Below are 22,898 nucleotides of genomic sequence, written 5' to 3'. Positions count from 1 at the left end.
GACTCCGAAAGTAATACCGCTTTAGTTGTGCAAACGGCGGCAGGAAAATCGCTAAAGCGAAATACCACTTCGGAAGAAGAGTCATCCCACATCAAAAAACCCCCCTCGAAAAAACTCGCAACCCTCTCCTCTCAATCACCTGAACCATCCACTTTAACTCAACCCCCGATCTCGCATCCCTCATCTGTGGCTTCCGATCCCCCTCAACCATCCACCTCCTCACCCCCCTCTATCGTCACGGTTTCCGCTCAACTATCGACCTCGTCTTCCTCCTCCGCTGTCTCCGCTCCCCGTGTCAAGATCTATCCGGAAGATGCATCTGGAAATGGCTCATGGGTTGTTTTCTTCCGGCCCAAACCAAACGGGAAACCGCTCAATGTAATTCAGATCATGAAAGATCTGTCAAAAAATTATTCCTCCGTGGTTGAAATTTGTAAAGTTAGACCGAACAAACTACGTGTTGTCGTGGCTGATCGGAAGCAAGCTAACGAGATTGTTGTCGACAACCGGTTCATAATAGAATATCGCGCATATGTGCCCTGCCATATCGTAGAAATTTGGGGGGTGATTACAGAAACGGGTTTGACGAGTGAATTGATAAAACAGGGAGATGGCAGACTTAAAAAGCTTCCTTTGACAAAAGTTAAAATTTTGGACTGTCGTCAATTAGGAAAAGTGTCCCACAAAATTCACGCCGTCCGACTCGTTTCGAGTAACTTTTGCTGGTTCCGCCCTCCCTGACTACGTTATGGTGGACAAATTGAGGCTGCCGGTGCGACTCTTCGTGCCAAAGCTCATGACTTGCAACAAATGCAAATCAGTTGGTCATACAGCAGATTATTGCGCCAACAAGGAGCGCTGTGCCACTTGCGGAGAGCAACATGTTGGGAAATCCTGCAGTGCGACTGAGCATAAGTGTCCATATTGCGGGGGATCCCCACATGAGCTATCAGCTTGTGAAACTTATAACAGTCGCTGGGATAAACAGAAGCGCTCTTTGAAGGAACGCTCAAAGCGCACTTTTGCGGAAATTTTAAAGGGCGCTTCTCCACTGGCTCAAGAACAACAACCAATCAACACACATAATGTCTTCGCCACGTTGCCAGTTGACGAAATAGCCAGTTGACACAGCTATCGGGAGCACACCATTTATTTTCCAAGGGAATCCCCGGCGCAAAAATGTGACCACTCCCAAAATTCAAGCACAAGTCCCTCCGGTGATAGCCCCTGTTAGCTTGCCTAAAAAATCGAGTGCAACGGATAAGTAAAATCAAGTTCCTCCTGGCTTCCGTGGGGACCTGGTACTTGAGGGGACATCAAAAACCCCAAATGTCCCTGTTTTTCCGTCCAGTTCAACTTCCCAATCGGGATTTATAAAGTTGACTGACATTTTGGATCAAATCTTCATGTGTTTTAATGTTTCCGACTCCATCAGAACCATTGTCACCGCAATGCTTCCAGTACTAAAGACAATTTTGCAGCAATTGATGCAAACATGGCCCCTCCTTGCAATGATTATCTCTCTTGATGTCTAATTCAAATAGAGAGGTCGGAGATATCACTGTTCTACAGTGGAATTGTCGTAGTCTTATCCCTAAACTGGATACATTCAAATTTTTAATTCATAAGTTCAAATGTGATGTTTTTGCTCTGTCCGAAACTTGGCTTTCTTCGCGAGATGATCTCTCTTTCCACGATTTTAATATTATACGCTTGGACCGTGATGACAGATACGGAGGGGTGCTATTGGGGATCAATAAGTGCCACTCATTTTTTCGAATTGACCTTCCACCTATTGGAGGGATCGAAGCTGTTGCGTGTCATGCAAACATCAGAGGCAGAGACCTCTGTATTGTCAGCTTGTATTGGCCTCCGAGAGCTGCGGTTAGCCGCAAACAACTTGATGACATGTACTTACTCCTTCCTGAGCCATGATTGATCTTGGGAGACTTCAACTTTCACGGAACTGCCTGGGGGGAACAGTACGACGACAACCGTTCATTGTTGATATATGACCTTTGTAACAGCTTCAATATGACCGTTTTGAACACTGGGGAAACAACACGTGTACCTAAACCAAGTGTTCTTGACCTCTCGCTTTGCTCGAATTCACTATCGTTAGATTGCAAGTGGAATGTAATTCAGGATCCCAGCGGTAGTGATCACTTGCCAATCAAAATTTCCATCACCAATGGGTCAAATTCTTCTGAATCTATAAACATGGCATATGACCTCACAAGACACATTGACTGGAATAAATATTCGGACGCGGTTGCTCTAGCCACCAATGCCAGAGATGGTTTACCTCCATTGGAGGAGTATAACTTCCTTTCTCGTTTGATTCATGATAGCGCAGTTCGCGCTCAAACGAAACCCAACTCAGGTTCCACCATTCGCCGGAGGCCTCCCAATCCATGGTGGGATAGCCAGTGTTCCAAGCTTTATCAGGATAAATCGAATGCATTTAAAGCTTTTCGGAAACGTGGAACCCCTGAAAATTTTCAAACGTATTTAGCCCTTGAAGATCAATTTAAAAACTTAATCAAAGGGAAAAAACGTGCTTATTGGCGAAATTTCGTGGGAGGTTTGTCACGAGAAACGTCAATGAAAAAATTATGGAAAGTGGCTCGAAACATGAGAAATCGCTCTTCAACGAATGAAAGCGAAGAATATTCACATCGATGGATTTTTAATTTTGCACGGAAGGTTTGTACTGATTCCGCTCCTGTGCAAAAAATTGTTCGAGATATACCACAAGGTAGGTGCGATCTTGATTCCGAGTTTTTGATGGTACAATTCTCTCTTGCTCTGCTTTCATGTAACAATTCTGCTCCAGGAACGGATAGAATTAAGTTCAACTTGCTGAAAAATCTCCCTGATGTGGCGAAACATCGCTTGTTGAACTTATTCAATCGGTTTCTGGAGCATAATATTGTTCCAGATGATTGGAGACAAGTACGAGTTATAGCTATTCAAAAACCCGGAAAACCCGCGTCCGACTTCAATTCGTACCGCCCAATAGCAATGCTGTCTTGTATACGGAAATCGTTGGAGAAAATGATCTTGTTTCGCCTTGATCGATGGGTTGAAACGAATGGCCTACTCTCAGATACACAATATGGGTTCCGCAGGGGCAAGGGGACGAATGATTGTCTTGCGTTGCTTTCTTCAGAAATTCAAATGGCTTACGCCGGAAAAAAACAAATGGCTTCAGTATTCTTGGACATAATGGGGGCGGAGATTCAGCAGTAGGTCGGGTCTCTTACATGGGCCTCCCCCAGGGCTCATGTTTAAGCCCCCTTTTGTACAACTTCTATGTAAGCGACATCGACAATTGCCTTACACAAAATTGCAGCCTAAGACAACTTTCAGATGATGGAGTGGTGTCTGTCGTAGGATCTAACGAATCCGACCTGCAAGAACCCTTACAAGATACCTTGAACAATTTTTCAACCTGGGCCATTGGGCTAGGGATCGAATTCTCCACGGAGAAAACAGAGATGGTGGTTTTTTCTAGGAAGCATAGACCAGCAAAACCAAAGCTTCAACTTTTGGGTAAACCGATCACTCATGCTATGTCATTCAAGTATCTTGGGGTCTGGTTCGACTCCAAATGTACTTGGGGGGCCCATATTAGGTATCTGAGTAAAAAATGCCAACAAAGAATAAACTTTCTCCGTACAATTACCGGCACCTGGTGGGGAGCCCATCCCGAAGATCTTATAATGTTGTATCGAACAACTATTCTCTCAGTGATGGAGTATGGCAGTTTCTGTTTTCAATCAGCTGCCAAAACACACCTCATTAAACTCGAGCGAATTCAGTATCTTTGTCTCCGTATCGCGTTGGGATGTATGCCCTCAACGCATACCATGAGTCTCGAGGATTTGGCAGGCGTACTCCCACTAAAAGATCGCTTCAATTTATTATCTCTTCGGTTCCTCATCCGGTGTAAGGTTATGAATCCATTGGTGATCGGAAATTTTGAGCAGCTGATCGGGCTAAATTTTCATTCTGGATTCATGACTTCATATCATGAATTCATCTCCATGCAGGTTGATCCTTCTTCGTATATTCCCAACTGTGTTTGTTTCCCTGACTACATCAATTCCTCTGTGCATTTTGATCTGTCCATGAAGCAAGATATCCATGGATATTCAGATTACCAACGATCGAGGATCGCTCCAACGATCTTCGATGAAAAGTATGGGGGTATCAATTGTGATAATATGTACTTTACTGATGGGTCCACTATAAACGAGTCCACAGGATTTGGAGTGTTCAACGAATTTTTTAGCACCTCCCACAGTCTTCAGAATCCTTGCTCAGTGTATATTGCTGAATTGGCAGCAATACACTGGGCGCTGGACAGCGTCGCCTCACGACCTGTTGAACACTATTACATTGTAACGAATAGTCTTAGCTCTGTCGAAGCTATCCGTTCAGTGAGGCCGGAAAAGCACTCGCCGTACTTCCTTGAGAGAATACGAGAAATTTTGAGTGCTTTATCCAGACGCTGTTATGTCATCACCTTTGTCTGGGTCCCTTCACATTGCTCAATTCCGGGTAATGAGAGGGCTGACTCATTAGCAAAGATGGGTGCGATTGAAGGCGATATTTATCAGCGTCAAATCGCCTTCAATGAATTTTACTCTTTAGTCCGTAAAAATACAATCGCTAACTGGCAACGCAAATGGAACGAAGATAAATTGGGCCGGTGGCTCCACTCAATTATCCCTAAGGTTAGCCTCAAACCATGGTTCAAAAGTCTGGACTTGAGTCGGGACTTTATTCGAACCTTCTCCCGACTCATGTCCAAACACTGTTCGTTAGACGCGCTACTTTTTCGTTTTAATCTTGCCGACAGCAATCTCTGCGTTTGTGGCCGAGGTTACCATGACATCGAACACGTTGTTTGGTCGTGCGAGTTGTATCTTGTCGCCAGATCGAATTTAGAAAACTCCCTTCAGACTCGAGGAAAGCAACCCAATGTGCCGGTGAGAGATGTGTTGGCTCGGCTAGATCTTGATTATATGTCCCAAATATATGTTTTCCTTAAAGCTATCGATCTTCGAGTGTGATTGTTCTTACATCCTTTACCCCTCCTTTTCGTCCTTCGCGAGCTATCGGTTCCCTTCCTACTAACATTAGAATAAGTTAAATTGTGAATACATATTAGATGTAAGGATAGTTTTAAGAATTGAGTGTGAAGTGTGAGTGTGAATGAGAATGTGAATGTAAATGCGAGTGTGAGTGTGAACATTGCTACAATATCCTTACATCCTATCCTTTCTTTAAAGTTTAAAGTCTCTATAATACAAGACCTTCCTTCCTTCCTATCCTTTTCCCAATCAAAGTATGTCACCCTTCTAAACTCGAGTCGACCGCGAGTAATCGATTTCCTATTTTATTAACCATAGAATTAAGGAAACATGTTAATATTTTATAGTAAAAATATATTTAAGAGCGTGGCTCCTTTAAACCTATGTAACTGAGCCTGTAAAAATAAACGGATTAATAAAAAAAAAAAAATTTTAGGTGATGGATGGCCAACGATGTTGGTTTTGTGCCGAAGGAGGCCGAACACACCAGAACTTCGCATAATAGAAAAAAAATTCTGAGTGATTATAAGTGAAAGAAAATTCTCCGGAAAACAGGGAAGGTATTCAAAAACGGATTTGGATTTGAAGGATTCGAAAAAAGAGTGGATGGAAGTGTGTAAGAAAGATGGCGCAAGTGTTAAACAGGATTTGATGGGTAGCGTTAAGTCCAAGTTGCAGGCATGTAGCCTAAGTGAGGAGGTTGAACGAACCAGCTTTGGAAAAACATAGCTAATATGTATTTATTTATTTTTTGAAAGTTGCATTTTGTTCGATTACGGCCTTTATGTCAAAGGTTGATTGCCACTGACGATCCTGAAGACAGAACTAAATCTTTTTATCTGAAAAACATTTTCAACTTTCTTAGAGAAGATATCAACTAAACTGGAAAGAACTATCTTCTGGAAATAAGAACTCAACAGAATTTGATGAGGAACAGTGAACAATGTGGGTCATGGAAACGCCACAGTTGAATTATAACAACTGAATGGTTTCTCTCAGGCAAGCTGAGAATTTGATAGTTTTTATAGGGAAGGGTTATCCTGAACCGATATTAAGGCTACTCGTATCTAATCAAAGTCTCACGAAAAGTTTATCATAATTGAATCGCACAACTCTCAATTTTTTTTTAAACAAAACTAAATTTTATCGATCGAGAGTAGTCGTAGGTTTGAACACTGCGAAATGAATTATTTAGATGTTGAACATAAAGGTAAACAATAGCTTTCTTACGTAAAGCGTTCAAGATTTTTATGAATAATCCGATATCATTACTTTAGCATTTCTGATGCATATTATTATGATTAGAAATAATGATTAACAAAATATAAAATGATTGAACTATCTCAATTGGTAGCCAATGCTGTTTAACTAAATAATAAATCATTCCACTAAAATATCTTGACAGCACTAGAGCAAGTGATCGATCCTTTAATCTACAGCATTCCAAGAGTCTCCAGCTCACATCTTCAGCGTCAGCTTAAGAACAAGAATCACTTTATGCTATCAAGATTTAATATAAATTTCAATTACATGAGAGTTGGAGGATTCAATTTGAAACTTGTGCTATTCCTATACACCAGCGGTTGGTCGGAACCAGCAGCGAGTATGGTCAGGGAACGTGGAAAACAGGGAAAATTGAACCATAGAATGTACGTGTGGGTGTGTGTGATTGTGTGTGTCTTGGCGACTCTATTCAGGAAATATAGAAAAAAAATGGAAAGAAAACCAGCGGAACATCGACACCAGACCAGACATACCAACCCAACCCAACCAGGGCTGACTGGAACCGCTGGAAATTGATTCCATATTCAAATTCTTATTAACAAGTGATTTTGTTGCCGCTTTTGTCCTTTCGACGCACAAAAGAAAAAAGTTCTCATGACTCTGAAAAGAATGACTGAGTGGAAGGAAGAGCGACGGGAGAAAAAAAAACAAATGTAATCATTATGGGAATGATAATTGGAAAAGTTTGACTTTTGACTTTTTTGCTCCAGATCAACACTCCTCCGACCAGGTCAGTGGATGGAATAAATTTGAAACAGACCACTCGTCCATTCCACTAGGTGCATTTGGGGTCGTGTGGTTTGATCCCACCTTCGAAACTGCTACACAGGTGGGGGCGAAATTGGAAAAGTGATAACAAAAAAGGAAGTAAATTGTACATGCCAATGAGGCGGCAATTCCAATTTGTTGCCCAGCTGGATGACACAGGGCGACGAGCGCAAAAGCCGCATTCCTAAAATATTATTCCACCGAAAGACCACGAGTTTAGTAATCATTGGATCGTTGGCTCTCCCGGGTGTTGTAAAGCGATTGTCGCTGCCGATATTTGGATTATTGCTCCCAATTCCCTAATCTATGCTAATTTGCCATGTATAACCATAAACCATTACGATAATGAATAAAATGATGACCGTGGTAACAAAATTTCCGCGTATGGGACGCCGCTGGAACCATCGTAAATCTATTCCGTCAGCGGATGGGCCAGGTTGGGCTGCCTCCGCCTGTCGATTCCCCACAGCACCACGCTACTTCCAAAGCTAGACTAGCAACCTTCAGTCCTACATCGAAACACTCGACATCGGTGTCCGTGGTCGTATCTTAATTATCGTTATTAAAGTGTCGATAATATATACAACCAAACGCACATTAGACTCCGATGGGTGGAACTCGGATTCAGATCAACTAACGAGTGGTACACTAGAATAGATTTCAAACGAATGAATCTCTGATTTTGATTACTTTCACCTTCATTCTGTCGAATTATTATTATTATATTTCTTTTTTTCTTGAAAGTGTGCCGTCGATTGAGATTTTGTTTCGATACTTTATACAATTCCGAATTTGTCAGAGTGCTTCTAAGTCACTCCATCAACTTCTGGCTTGGCACGTAGATGGCACTACTTTTAACAATCCCATATTAGTTTTGACATAGGACTTTGTCTTTGATTTCTATATAGGGGGGTCACTGTACAAAAAATGTAACGTTTCATTACGAGTTTTCAAACGCATTTTACTCAAATTCGTTATTGTGACATATGTTGTGTTATATTATCATTAGACAGGACATTTATCCAGCAATTTGTTTTGCTTAAAACATGAACAGAGAATATAGTAAAAAAAAGTTGATGGGTCTGGGCCTAGGGGCACGGACGGGATCTTGACATAGGACTGTGATTGTGTGTAGAAATTGTATTGGAATTGAGTTTCTTCATTGTTCAAAATCTGTTTTTTTTTTCTCTTTTGATACATTAAATGGAAGCCCTGGAAAATATGCGTGAGTATACCTTTTCGAGCCTCTAAATCAGCAGCCAGTTAAATTTATTAATTTCATGTTTTACATAACCAAACCACATGCTCGGTCCATCCTGGACCAAAATTACATAAATTGTTAGTAGCAAGATCTACACGATAATACGTGAATTGAGCACGAATTGATTGGACAACAACCTGATAAAATCAACTATCTAATAAAATCACTATCAACGATCAATCTTTTGGGCCAGGGTCTCGTCAAATCTTTTGGGAAAATAGGATGAACCCACCCAATAACATCTTCAAAAATTTCCCCTACTTGCATGTATAGTTGCAAAGCGGATTCCCACAGGTACATTGATGTGGGAATGGGAGTTAGGGCGTTTAGATAACGCTTGATATTTTACAGTTGTATATATGTCTTCCTAAGAAACCCGCTTCACTTACTCGAATGCATTTGGCCATTCTCATTTCCCTTTCCTATACATAAGCAGAACTTAGCACCTAATGAAATCAGTTCACTACAGCAGCTACACGAACTTCCTAAAAGAGCACTTAAGGCCATAGGATACTCAAGACACATCACCTGGCAATAAAGTTATTACAAGACAATGTTCCAGACAATATGGCAACGAAGGAGAAAATGCTATTTTCATCTATAATATATTTCAGTAGTCATAAATTTATTTGACTTGGGCTTATATTTATGTAGATCTTGACTATTTAGACTTGTGTATAAAAATGATACATGTTGTCTTCTTCTGCATAATTGAACAAACAGAAGAAAAGGGTGGTGTGGCTTTAAACCTTTCCCGTACAACATCGAGTCTCACTCGTGGTGTACTTGCATAACATAGGGCGCTGTAACGCTCGGCATAGTACAGGCAAACCTGTTTTTGTGCGGTCCCTTTTGGCGTGATTCCTCGTTTGTGCGATTTTATTTTGACGTCGGGTCTTGAATCACACAAACTAATCACAGAAATAATAAAAACGCACCTAAACAGTCACACAAATGAGAAATCGCACAAAAATCAACCGCACAAAAACAGGTTTGCCTGTAGTGAAATCACTTGATGTGTGACGTATTGAATAATACAGGAAGCTGTTATTGGTATTTTTGTGTACATTTTTGAACAAAAAGTGATTCCGGATTCTACCACGTTATCTCATTCAACCCGTTAAAGGATACAAGTTCATACAGGAAACGGTTTTTTCAGAGCTTCCATTTGATGTATCAAAAGAGAAAAATTCAGATTTTGAGCAATGAAAAAACTCAATTCAAATGCAATTACTACACACAATCACAGTCCTATATCAAGCTCTCATCCGTGCCCCTAGGCCCAAACCCAGAAACTTTTTTTAAATAGTACCAAGCATCAAACAAAAATTGTTACAATTCCATGAATATCTGGCATGGAAAAAAACTTTCGTAATATTATGGCTTTTATTCAATTGTTTTGAAAATTTCAAACATATCACTTGTCACTTTTGAACTATACGTCATTTAAGTCTGTTGGCTTTTATGTAATGTGTGTGAAATAAGATATTACAGTATTATTGCGGTAAGAATTTTCTACGCTTGAACAAGGTTTGGGAATATTCATCTGAACAACGTTTAATTTACTAGACGCTCCCATAATGCAAGAATTAGTTTTGATTTATCGATGACAAGCGAAAAACAAAAAATCCACGCATATCGATGAGATGTGCATCATTTTAAAGCTGCAACTTTCAGGGATTAGAGTATTAAACGTACATATTTTTATCTTGGTGTGTGTAGGTATAGTGGGCAACAATATCGGGGATAAATGTAAAATCAATTTTTCTCTGTTTTATCAATGATTTTCTGGATTCACACATTTTTTTGCAAACCAAATCAACAGCAAATACAATTAACCTTATCAACCAGTTTTCATTTGGTTCCTAGAACCTTCGTGTAGGACCTTCCCATACAGACTTATTTCAGTTTGAATGAAAAATTGCCTCTTCGTCTTTGATGACGAGTTATTCAATAAACAACCATCGCTCCGCATATCGAAAGGCAGTTTTGAAAACTCCAACAAATGCTGCATAAGGATAATTTGTTACTTTGACGAAAAAATTTTATATACACTTTTTGTATCGAGTTCAAAAAAGTGCCAAAAACAGAATTTTAATAGTGTTTTACAAATGCAAATTTTTAACCTAGTGTATTCCCTAAACATCTGTGAACGTTTCATATTGATACGTTTAGCCGGTTTTCTAAAGTTTGGAGTAAATTAGAGGACCATTTAATCGCAAATGAACCAGAAGTACAAAATACTACGTGACTCTCAGAACGAACGATTCGTAATTTTCATGATCCTCTAATTTACTGCAAAACTTTGAACTTATCAATATGAAACGTTCACAGATGTTGAGGGAATACACTAGGCAAAAAATCTGCCTGGAAACTTTAGAACTTACTGCGACTTTTGCAGAATTACAGTGGATTTCGTAAAACATTATAAAAATTCTGTTTCTGGCACTTTTTTGAAATCGATGTAACAAAATGCATATACATTTTTTTTTTCGTCAAAGTAACAAATTATCCTGGTTCAGAATTTATTGAAGTTTTCCAAACTGCCCTTCAAACTGCGGTGCGATGGTCGTTTATTGAATAATTCGTCATCAAATATGAAGGGGTAATTTTTCATTCAAACTGGAATATCTTTGTATGGGAAGGTCTTACATGAACGTTATAGGAACCAAACGAAAGCTGGTTGATAAAGTTAATTGTATTTGCTGTTGAGTTAGTTGGAAAAAAATTGTTAGACCAGAAAATCTTTGAAAAAACAGAGAAAAATCGATTTTTCATTTCTTCCCGATATTGGTGCCTACACACACCAAGATAAAAATATGTATGTACAATATGTTGGTACCTGAAAGTTATAGCTTTAAAATTTTGTACATCCCATCGATATGCGTGGATTTTTCACGAAGTTACAGCATGTCAAAAATCACTCACTGTTTCCAACTTCACACTCTGTTCCTCTAATTTTTTTTGTCGAATGCAGAAGGACTTCTAGAAACTTCCTGCGACTTGTTTTCTTGTCGATACTGTATTATAAAAAAAACACATTATCCTCGAAACTGTATCTGTACTCTAGCTCTAGCCTACTTGTAATTTTATTTTCTTTCTGAGCGGTTGTTTCTGTTGCAGTTGTTTTCGGGAGCGAATTTTTCCGAGAACCCATTAATTGAGATGCGTACTTTTCTATAGATGACCCAAATATTATGATCGAAATTTAAATCATTACTTGCTTAGACTTCATGATGACGATGAGACAGCAACAAAAATGGATAAGGTACACCGGGGCAATTTGAAACGTTTTTTTTTCGAAGCTCAACATGAAAATCATCTTCAAAAAATCTCTAAATCTCTAAATTAAAATCTGTTTGCAGCATATACAAGGTATAACAGATGGTTTTCGATAAAAAAAATAGGAATACACTATCATGAGTTTAATGTGCGGTTTTGCTTCTCGAACTATCTACAACTGATTTATGAAACGAATAATACGTAACGCACTCAAAAAGGAGGAAGGACGGGATAGCTTGTGGAAACTTGTTTAGAAAGAAATCCAACTAAATCTAAACATAAACATTATATGGAAATGAACATTTGTTACACGATATGTAAAGAAGAGAGAGTCTAAAATAGTTGACAAAAATGCGTTACGTAATATTTGAACGACCCCTAGTTGCGAAATTATCAAATTTTTCTTGTATCATGTCTGTGAGTTTATAAATTATGTAGAACATACTGAGGAGCGAAATATAAATGATTCTCATTTTTTAAATTTATCATCATTCATTCATACAAAAATCACCGATAAATAACGTCCGGCTTCTGCAGCAGTGTTTAAAATATAGTCTATTTTCGCTGGTTTCAACTTACCACAGGGTTGAGAAAAACATGGGGTTGGTTTAAATGTTATACGCTATACGGAGCTATACGGAAAAAGATTATTCTGTTTAGTTTTAATGACCACTACACTTGATTATCTCTATTTGATTACCTGACGTGCGATTCTGGCGATATTTTTGAAAAATGGCTGTCATAAGGTGGGTTGAAAGATAATGTTTACTATATATATTTTTATCACGTCAATCTATCATTCCTTGTAAAAGTTATGATTTCCGTTTTAACTTACCCCGAATTTCAACTTGCCCCTGTGTACCTTTAACGATGACATGAGCGAGCAATTAGCAATAGGGACAGTATTGCCACATTTTAATCTGTACCAGAGGGGTTAAAAATCTTACTAATATGTGCTTTTTCTTCCAAAAATCTGTACCATCGAAAATATTCGGTCTGAAGAAAAAATCATTTTATAGCATAAAAAATACTAATTTATTTACTACAAGCATCACATTTACATTTCATTCGTCATTCGTATGTTTGATGATGCTTATACATAGTTTTTCTGAATCTAGATGGCATACTATCATTTATTAAAAGTTTCAACCTGCCGCACCAAGCGATATTGCGACGTAAAAGTAATCATGTACCTTAATGTTGCTTTGTTCAAATGTAAAAAAAATCACCCGCGGAAAAAGTCTGTACCAATCTGTACCTTTTGACAAAAATATGTACTCTGTACCGTACAGAATCTGTTCCAAAAATAACGAAAAAATCTGTACCTTTCCAGATGAATCTGTGCTTGTGGCAACACTGAATAGGAATTATGTTCAATAATTCGAATCTGGAGAAAAAAGGTGAAAATGATAAAAAAAAAAAAAAAAAAAAAAAAGGTGAGGGCTGTCTGCGCCGCCGACAGAGGATACAGCGCTCTGCACTTGGCGCAAGCGGAGTACCAACTCAACTGCAATCTGCAGACAGTGGAGGAGAAGATTGCAGCTTGGAAGCAGAAGGCAGTGCATGGTGCCCACCCCCATCAACTGGACCGGCCACACGTCGACAAGGCCGCATCTAATCTGTGGCTAACGCGTGGTGAACTCTCTTCAGTAGTAGAAGCCGACATGATAGCCATCCAGGACAGGATAATGCCGACGAGAAACTGCAGGCGGTACGTCTGGCATCAAGACGTTGATGACATTTGCCGGATGTGCCATCAACCAGGTGAAAACATAGAGCACATTATGGGAGGCTGTCCCGTTTTGGCCAACGCAGCCTACACCGAGCGCCACAACAACGTGGCCCGTATTGTTCATCGACAACTGGCGCTCCAATGTGCTCTACTGGAAGACAACGTACCAAACTACCGGTACCTGCCTGCACCTGTCCTGGAAAATGACCGTTTCAAGCTGTACTGGGATCGCACTGTTCTGACCGACCTCTCGATCCACCACAACCGCCCAGATATAATGGTTTACGACAAGAGCGACCGCAAAGTCACCATCATCGATGTCGCTATTCCACTGAACCAGAATCTGGAGGAGACCCACGGTCGCAAAATCTGCAAGTACCTACCATTGGCCGTGGAGCTCAAGGAACTGTGGGGGCTAAGGGAGGTCCCAAGAATTGTTCCAGTCGTTCTCTCTGGAACTGGAATTATCCCGAAGACACTTCTGGAAGCGCTAAAGGTGTTGAACATCGAGAAGGAATTGGCCGGCATCCAAAAGTCGGTCATCCTTAGCACCTGCGCGATTGTCCGACAATTCCTCGGTCAGGACTAAAACAGCACGAGCATGCAGATACGTGCATTCCGCAGAGCCTAGTCCCCCTTTGGCATTCAGAAGCCCGGGGGCAGGTGAAAATTCTGGCTAGGTTCGCCTAGTTAAGAAGTGAGATAAGTCTGCCAAAAAGGTGAAAATGATAAAAACCGTTATAAATGTATGAGGAATTGGGTAATTTTTTTAATAAATCAAGGCAAAGTAACTTAGATGAACTTAGATGAATCTACAGCTGTTCTAATTAACGTCCTGAAAACGTGTACAAATCAGCGAGTTGATCTAAAGTTTGTGTCTATGAAAAACTCGAACAGCTGGTACAATTAGGATCGTTTACGTCTTAAACGTGAGAGGGATGATACAAAAAGTTTTGTGAAACGAATAGTGATATTCATTGGAACATGTACACGATCGCGCGGAATAAATATTCACAATCAATAAAAAAAACTCGTTGTGAAGAGGAAATTGATCAGCATCAAAACAACAGCGAAGAGTTATGGAAAATTTTAAAATCTTTATTGAAGCCAAGTAATTGCAAACCGTGGTCCATAACCTTTAATGGCACATTAGAACAATCCAAGCAAGTAATAGCATGTAAGTTAAACGATTATGTTGTCGATAGTGTTTCATTGATCAATCAATCTTTTGAATTGATCGATGAGTCCGATGAAATAGAACAGCCGGTTAAAAGTAATTGTAGATTTTAATATTTCCACCCAATTACATTAGGTCAGTTAAAAACTATTTGCTTTTCATTAGAAAAAACGGCTGGAGTAGACAATGTTAATGTTAGAGTTGTTCAAGATTGCTTTCATATCATTTCTCACATCTTGCTGCTCATAAATACATCATTGCAAACTGGGCATGTGCCTCAAGTGTGAAACCGCATTGAACTTAGTACCAGCAAAATGAAATGAAAAATTGGAAGATAACGAAACCATTGTTGTTGTTTTCTTGGATCTAAAACGCGCTTTCGAGACAATTTCTAGGCCCTTGTTGTTGAACTTGATTAAACGCTTTGGAATTACGAGTACTGCATATAAATGGTTTGAAAGCTATTTATATGACAGAACTCAACGGACTGCTTTTAACGATTTCATTTCCAGGCCTGTAGAGAATAATTGTTGCGTTAGAATTAACAATAAATGGAACAGCAATTTTTATGGCAACTTCCTTCCAACCTTCATTGGAAATTTTGTTAAGTTTAGAAGTAGGCTGAGCAATTATTGCTTTGCAACGCTCTCTTTAACCTCAGCCGTTGAACTGACCGGTCACAATTTAGAGTGAACTAAATAAAATAAGTTTGTGAAATTTCCATCGTGTCCTCATTTGGAAAGAAGGTTAATCCCAGCCAGAAGCCGTTTCTACACCTACAACATATCCCAGACGAATCATATGGTGCCGTGACCAGGATCCGGGTGCTAGAATCGACATAGGAACTCGGACTGTTCCCTAACCTGTACCAACCCAACCCAGAGGAGATTTGGAATTTGATTTTTATATAATACAAGGCCTTTAATTGGTCAAGTACATGTGAGTACCTGTCCAATCCAATTATTTTCCTTTGAAAGGTGCTTCCTTGGTGTTCTTTGGAATTCCACAGATCGAGTCTTCACGATTGCTGCCATCGCTGAAATTATGTGCTGTTCGCTGAAATAAGGTTCGAGTTTCCAGTTGATTAAAAATTACAAGATGGCCGAAAAAAAGATGAAGAAAAAGGAACAACAACGTAATAATTTAGTGGATTCTATATACCGGATCAAAGAGTTTTTGCGCAATTACACTGACCAGCAGATAAACGAAGTGAAAATACGACTTGAGAGATTGGATAAATTGATGGAAGCCTTCGAAGAGGTGCAAACCGAATACGAGACTTATGATGACACAGCCGAGTTTATAGTCGAAAACACAAAATTGAGAGCAGAGATAGAAGACGAATATTACCGAGTGAAAGGTGGTTTAACTTCAAAAATTCCTCTCCCAGTTCCCAATGCCGCTGCGGTTATGCAAGTTGCACCTGCTGTTGCCCAGGCAACTCATTTTCAAACTACTCACCATTACGCTACCGAATTTTGATGGTGATCTGAATAGTGGGTTAAAAAAACTGAATAGTTGCCAGAAAAAACACCACACATCTTTGCATCCAGGATTTGAGGCAAATAGTTCATCCAATCCTAATACTGAAGGCTCGCAAGCTGCCTCAAGCCCAGAACGAAATGGATCACGACATGTGAATAACGTAACAGCGCCTAGCTGTGCTCAGCCGGTGTCCCTGAACTCTTTGGTCAAGTCTCGAAAGCGAAAGTGTTCTGTTGTCGACGGTTATCCTAGTGATACTAGATGCTAATGGATGTGAACATCTCACCCGAGCTCTACTGGACTCGGGCTCTCAGTGTAATCTGATGAGTGAACGATTATTTCAACAATTACGTTTAACCCGATCTCGTGATACTCACAATATTTCTGGTATTGGTGAATCTCAAGTGCGTGTTATTGGTTCGACCTCGACTACAATCAAATCCAGAATCGGCAATTTTTCCACAAGTTTGGATTGTATGGTGTTACGCAATCTCACTGCAACTCTCTCATCCGTGAACACATCTGGAGCTGATTGGAAAATACCCACAGGAGTCACTCTTGCAGATCCCGAATACAATATCTCTCGGAAGGTTGATTTAATTATTGGTGTGGAGCACTTTTACACAATTCTGAAGGGTGGCCGGCTTCAGTTGAATCACTCAAATGCGATGTTGGTGGAGAGTGAATTTGGATGGTTGCTATCAGGAAAAGTCCCAACAAATCCTCAACCAAATACTTTAACGTGTTGTTTATCTACGCTGGAATCCATTGATCGGACTTTGGAAAATTTTTGGAAAATTGAGGAAATAAATCATAGAATCCTTTCATCTACCGAAAAGCAATGCGAGGATTTTTACCAGGAAACTGTATCACGGGACCCAAGTGGGCGTTACATCGTTAAATCGGCGAATCATACTCCACTGCTGTCCGTTGGTTAGGATATCTCGAGCGTAAGCTGGAACGGAACAACGAACTGAATACCAAATACCACCAATTCATGGCTGAGTTCATTTCATTAAACCATATGCACAAAGTAGCGGAAGAGCAACGGGCAGCACCTGTGGTTTTTTACCTCCCACACCATCCTGTTATAAACGAGTCGAGTACAACTACGAAGGTGAGAGGCGAAAAGCAGTATCGGATTTTCTTTAAACGATTCGCTGTTAATTGAACCTGTAATTCAGGATGACCTGTTGGCAATCATCCTGCGTTTTCGGAAATACAAGGTGGCACTTCTGGCGGACATTGAGAAAATGTACCGCCAGATTACAATTCATCCTGATGACCGTGCATTACAACGTGTATTGTGGCGATTCGACAGTTCCCATCCAATAATGGAGTACGAGCTGACCACAGTGACGTATGGTTTGGGGCCATCTTCGTTTCTAGCAACGAGAACGCTTCATCAACTGGCTGAAGATGAAGGGAAATCATTCCCCCATGCTGCAAATTGTTTGAAACACGATTTTTATATGGATGATTTCATCCGTGGAGAATCTACCATAGAAAAGGCAATCCAATTGCGAGAAGACATGGACAAACTGTTGAAATCAGGAGGATTCCGGCTAAGAAAATGGGGATTAAATGAGAAAGCTGTACTGGAGAGTATTCCATTCGAAAATCGTGCGAGTCAAGCTGATCGAACGTTTGACACTGATGACACTATCAAGACATTAGGTATTGTCTGGGAACCGGCAACTGATATGTTCCGATTCGATATCCAACCAATTCAAATCAACGACTTTATTACAAAACGAAGTATTCTATCATGCATTGCGAAATTGTATGACTCCTTTCGGGCTAATCTCTCCCATCGTAATTCGAGCGAAGGTACTACTCCAACATTTGTGGACCTTATCATTGGACTGGGACGATGAAGTACCTACGAACCTCCAACTGGAATGGAGGAACTTTACAGATGAGCTACCGAACTTAATCAAATTCAGAATGAACCGGCATGCATTTGGCGATGGGGAGCTTCAGCTGCATTGTTTCGCGGATGCCTCAGAAACAGCTTACGGAACCTGTGCTTATGTACGATCGTTGACAGAGAATGAAGACGTGAGAGTTGAGCTGCTTGCATCGATGTCGAGGGTGGCTCCACTACAAAGACGAACGATCCCAAGGCTGGAGCTATGCGCTGCACAGATGGCCGCGCTGTTGTATCATAAGATAGTGACTGCACTGGACGTACAATTTCAATCGACCTGGTTTTGGTCGGATTCTATGGTGGTCCTGCGTTGGCTTCGTGCACCCAGCCAAACCTGGAAAACCTTCGTCTCGAATCGGGTTGCAGAGATCCAAAACCTAACCCATGGATCTCGATGGCAACATGTATCAGGGGCTACAAATCCAGCGGATCTTGTTTCCCGCGGATTGTCAGTGGAGAAGTTTCTGGATTGTTTGACATGGAAACATGGACCTAGTTGGCTATGCAAATCTCCGGAATATTGGCCGACGTAGAAACTGGATGCAGAAAATTTACCTGATAATGAAGTCGAGCGTAAAACAACTAGTCTTGCCGTGCAAATCAATACACCACAAAACCCGTTGTTGAAACGTTGTTCATCGTATAATCGCTTATTGAGAACGATTGCATACTGTTCGCGTTTCGTTCAGAAAGCACGAAAATCGCCAAAGGTAACTTCATCAACACTTTCTGTGGAAGAATTGGAAAACGCCAAATTCACTTTAGTGAAACTAGCACAAGCCGAATGCTACACGTCAGAACTTCGTCAACTTCGCAAAAGACAAGCGGTTTCGAAAAGTTCTTCATTGAAATTGTTCAACCCATTCGTGGATTCCATTGGGATAGTGAGAGTCGGTGGCCGGCTCAATCTTTCGAAGGAACCGTACGCGGTAAAGCATCAAATCCTGTTACCCGGATTTCATCACTTCACACTACTACTGTTAAAATCACGCCACCTGAAATTACTTCATGGGAGTATCAGCTTAACTTTGGCTGAAGTACGAAAGCCAACAAATGGGAGAAGAGCAGTAAGAAACGTGATACGGAATTGTTATCGCTGTGCACGTGTTGACCCCCGACCAATAAAGCAACCCATTGGACAATTACCTCCAGCACGTATTACCCCTGGGCGAGCTTTTTCTACGACTGGAATCGACTATTGCGGACCAGTGTTTGTGAAGCACCCATACCGCAAAGCTGCTCCAACAAAAGCATACATAGCTTTGTTTGTGTGTTTCGCTACAAAGGACGTGCACATTGAGCTTGTGGGAGATTTATCTACGGCATCGTTCATCTCTGCGCTTCGACGTTTCATAGCCAGGCGAGGAAAACCTGAACACCTGTACTCAGATAACGCTACAAATTTTGCTGGGGCAAAAAATGAGTTGAACGCTTTGTACCAGATGTTCTCAAACCGCACTACAACCGAACAGATAAGTACCAATCTCGTTACGGACGGCATCAGTTGGCATCTAATACCACCTCGCGCTCCCAATTTTGGGGGCCTCTGGGAGGCCGCCGTTAAAGTGGCCAAAAGGCATTTAGTTCGTCAATTAGGGAATACAACGTTGCTGTACGAAGACCTAGTGACTATTTTAGCACAAATAGAGGGGTGTATGAACTCCCGACCGCTCATCCCACTCTCAGAAAATCCCGAGGATTACGAGATCCTCACACCAGGGCATTTTTTGATTGGATCATCCCCAGTAGCCCTGCCTGATCCCGATGTATGCAACGTACCTTCAAATCGACTCAACAGGTATCAGTTCATCCAACAGAGAGTTCAACAATTTTGGCACAAATGGAGAAGCGAGTACCTAAGCGAACTTCAAAGACAACCATCATCAGCATCAAACAAGGTCGATCTCAAGGTCGGTCAAATGGTGATTCTTCAGGATCAACAGCAACCACCGACTCGATGGCCTCTAGCCCGAATTGTTGAACTCCATCCGGGTCAAGATGGAATAACACGCGTGGTCACACTACGCACACCAACAGGAGAGTTCAAAAGAGCTTGTACCAAACTATGTTTGCTGCCATCAATTGACGATTACCTTCACCATCAAGAAGAATGAATTAGGAATATCCATGGAGGATCCTAGTGTTTTATAAAATTAAGAAAAATTGAATTATATTTGTGAAATTAATCATTTCAGGTGGCCGGTCTATGTTGCGTTAGAATTAACAATAAATGGAACAGAAATTTTTATGGCAACTTCCTTCCAACCTTCATTGGAAACTTTGTTAAGTTTAGAAGTAGGCTGAGCGATTATTGCTTTGCAACGCTCTCTTTAACCTCAGCCGTTGAACTGACCGGTCACAATTTAGAGTGAACTAAATAAAATAAGTTTGTGAAATTTCCATCGTGTCCTCATTTGGAAAGAAGGTTAATCCCAGCCAGAAGCCGTTTCTACACCTACAACCTATCCCAGACGAATCAATAATCTTGGAGTACCTCAGGGCAGTGTATTAGGGCCTCTTTTATTTATTATCTATATCAATGACATGCGGAGAGTTTTACGATTTTGCGATATTAATCTTTTCGCAGATGACACTGTGTTATTCATTGCAGCTGAAGATGTATATCAGGCCGTTTTGCACTTGAGTGAATATTTGCGTAGATGGTTGAAGTATAAGCAATTGAAATTGAACATAAGTAAAACAAAATACATTATAATCTCGCGAAATCGAATAAATGAGAACATCTCTATTGTTAATGATTATGAGACTATTGACCGTGTTCGGGAGATTAAATAGCTTGGCGTGACTATTGATGACAAACTTAAGTTCAACACTCACATTGACAATGTCATCAAGAAAATTGCCAAGAAGTATGGAATCTTATGCCGATTGAAAAACGATTTAACTATTTGCAGCAAAATATAGCTATATAAATCAATCATCTCTCCTCAGTTGGACTTTTGTTCTTCCATTCTATTTCTAGACAATGGAACACAAATATCGAGATTACAGCGTTTGCAGAGTAAAATAATGCGATTAATACTAAAATGTAATAGGTTCACTTCCTCATCTTTGATACTGAACGCTTTGCAATGGTTATCCGTGAAGCAAAGAATTGTTTATTTAACTATGGTGTTCATTTTTAAAGTAATTAACGGTTTGCTACCTCAATATTTGTGTGATCGAGTTGAAAGAGAAAGTGACATTCATAGTTATAACACTAGAAACGCGAATGAATTGAAAACACCCCATTTCTTGACATGTGTTCCACAAAATTCGTTGTATTTCAAAGGAATAAATGTTTCCAACTCGATGCCAAAACATATTAAACGTGCAACAACATTAGCAGAGTTTAAGAGAAACTGTGTTTCACACGTGAAAGCTGTGTTTTCATAACAGCAGAATGATTTTTTTTTACCTTATGACGAAAATTTTAACTGACAAAGTTTCACACGAACGGTTCATTTATGTGAAAAGTTTTATGCAGTCTTTTTTGTTTTTTTTTTCATTGAATATTGTATCTGATTGTTTCTATTGAGCGGATTATAATGTGTAGACGATTTAATTTTTTTACATTATTTTTTTTCTCTATTCTCTCTGGATGGGGATATTCAAATCAATCCAAAACAAGGCTGGCGGTTGGACTTGTGTCTTGGTGGACCATTTGGCTGCAAGGGCCTTGTCGGGACCCTATCGGCTCTGTGGCGGACAAGACTGAGTATTGGCTTGTCTTTTGACATTGCAATTTTTGGAACTTATATCTGTAAATAAAATCAGTTCGTTTTTTTTTTTGCTAAACTGATGTCAATGCTGAGAAAAAAATATCTTTTAGATAACTCGTCTTGCTCAAATCTCTGTAATGGAAGGAGGCGAGACCATCATCATCATCATCATCATCATCATAATGATATAAAGAGCGATTCCACGCCATATCAGCCGAGAAACGGCATATTTTAACGCGACTCTCTTCGATTTTATGCACATGATGGAAGCTACCCAAAATCATTATCATATGACCAATTTAATTTACGATTGATTTCTTAAAAGAGCGTATTCGAAATAATTGACCTTTCTTTCAATGGGTCGTTACTCAGAATCCAGATGTTTGATTAAAATATAATTTCTGACAAAATTAACGAACTATTTAGAAAAAATTACATTTCAAATGCACTGTCAAAAATAAATCGTAATTGAAATTTTAGGTAGCTTCCATCATAAGCACCAAGTTCCCAAAAAATCGGAGAGAGTCGGATTAGTGGTCGACTGATTTGGCGTGGAATTGCCACACTCAAACCGTACCTTACCTTATGCAGCGGAACTTGATGTTTAAAACCTCGAACAGACCACGTCAAACAAAAATTTTTCGTAAACATTTATATCCGAATTCTAGTGATCGTATTCTTTTATATCGACGAAAGCTTCACAACGGATCATTATACAGATACCATGACCAGACATGATGCTACTCAATGTGATGTGACAATACTCATTACCGGTCACGATGGAAACAGCTGGAATAAATTATCAATACGAATTATTCGGTTCATAACTCAGATCAATTTCGATTCAAAAAAAATACTATTAATTATGTAATATAACAACTTCCGATTCACTTCGGAAGCGGCATGATTTCTTGCAAAGTTACACAATCGATTTCGAGTTCATCGTGATTTTAATTTAACGGTCCCCGCCCCATAACCGGCTCCCTCAGGTTTTGCATTTCGCGGAAAGATTCTCATGCATTGCAAATAATAACAATAATAATGTTTTAATACCGATCCGGGGCTCCGAAGGCACGTCCATCCGGTCGCCATTTTCCACGGCTTAATCCGAAATTCATCGCATCCATCAGCTCAAACGTTGCAGCGTTGCAGAAC

At 40.1% G+C, this 22,898-nt stretch overlaps 1 protein-coding gene across 1 annotated transcript; it reads left to right on the top strand.

Annotated features, from left to right (window-relative positions):
- Positions 1-18,038: 18,038 nt before the first annotated feature.
- LOC129779584 (uncharacterized) lies at positions 18,039-20,135 on the top strand. Its single transcript, XM_055787149.1, has 2 exons — positions 18,039-18,281; positions 18,711-20,135. The coding sequence occupies exons 1-2, from the start codon at positions 18,039-18,041 to the stop codon at positions 20,133-20,135; spliced, it is 1,668 nt and encodes a 555-aa protein (XP_055643124.1).
- The last annotated feature ends 2,763 nt before the right edge of the window (positions 20,136-22,898 follow it).

This window comes from Toxorhynchites rutilus, chromosome 3, assembly GCF_029784135.1.
Source record: "Toxorhynchites rutilus septentrionalis strain SRP chromosome 3, ASM2978413v1, whole genome shotgun sequence".
NCBI classification, from domain to species: Eukaryota; Metazoa; Arthropoda; class Insecta; order Diptera; family Culicidae; genus Toxorhynchites; species Toxorhynchites rutilus.
This window is presented reverse-complemented; position numbering and strand designations above follow the sequence as displayed.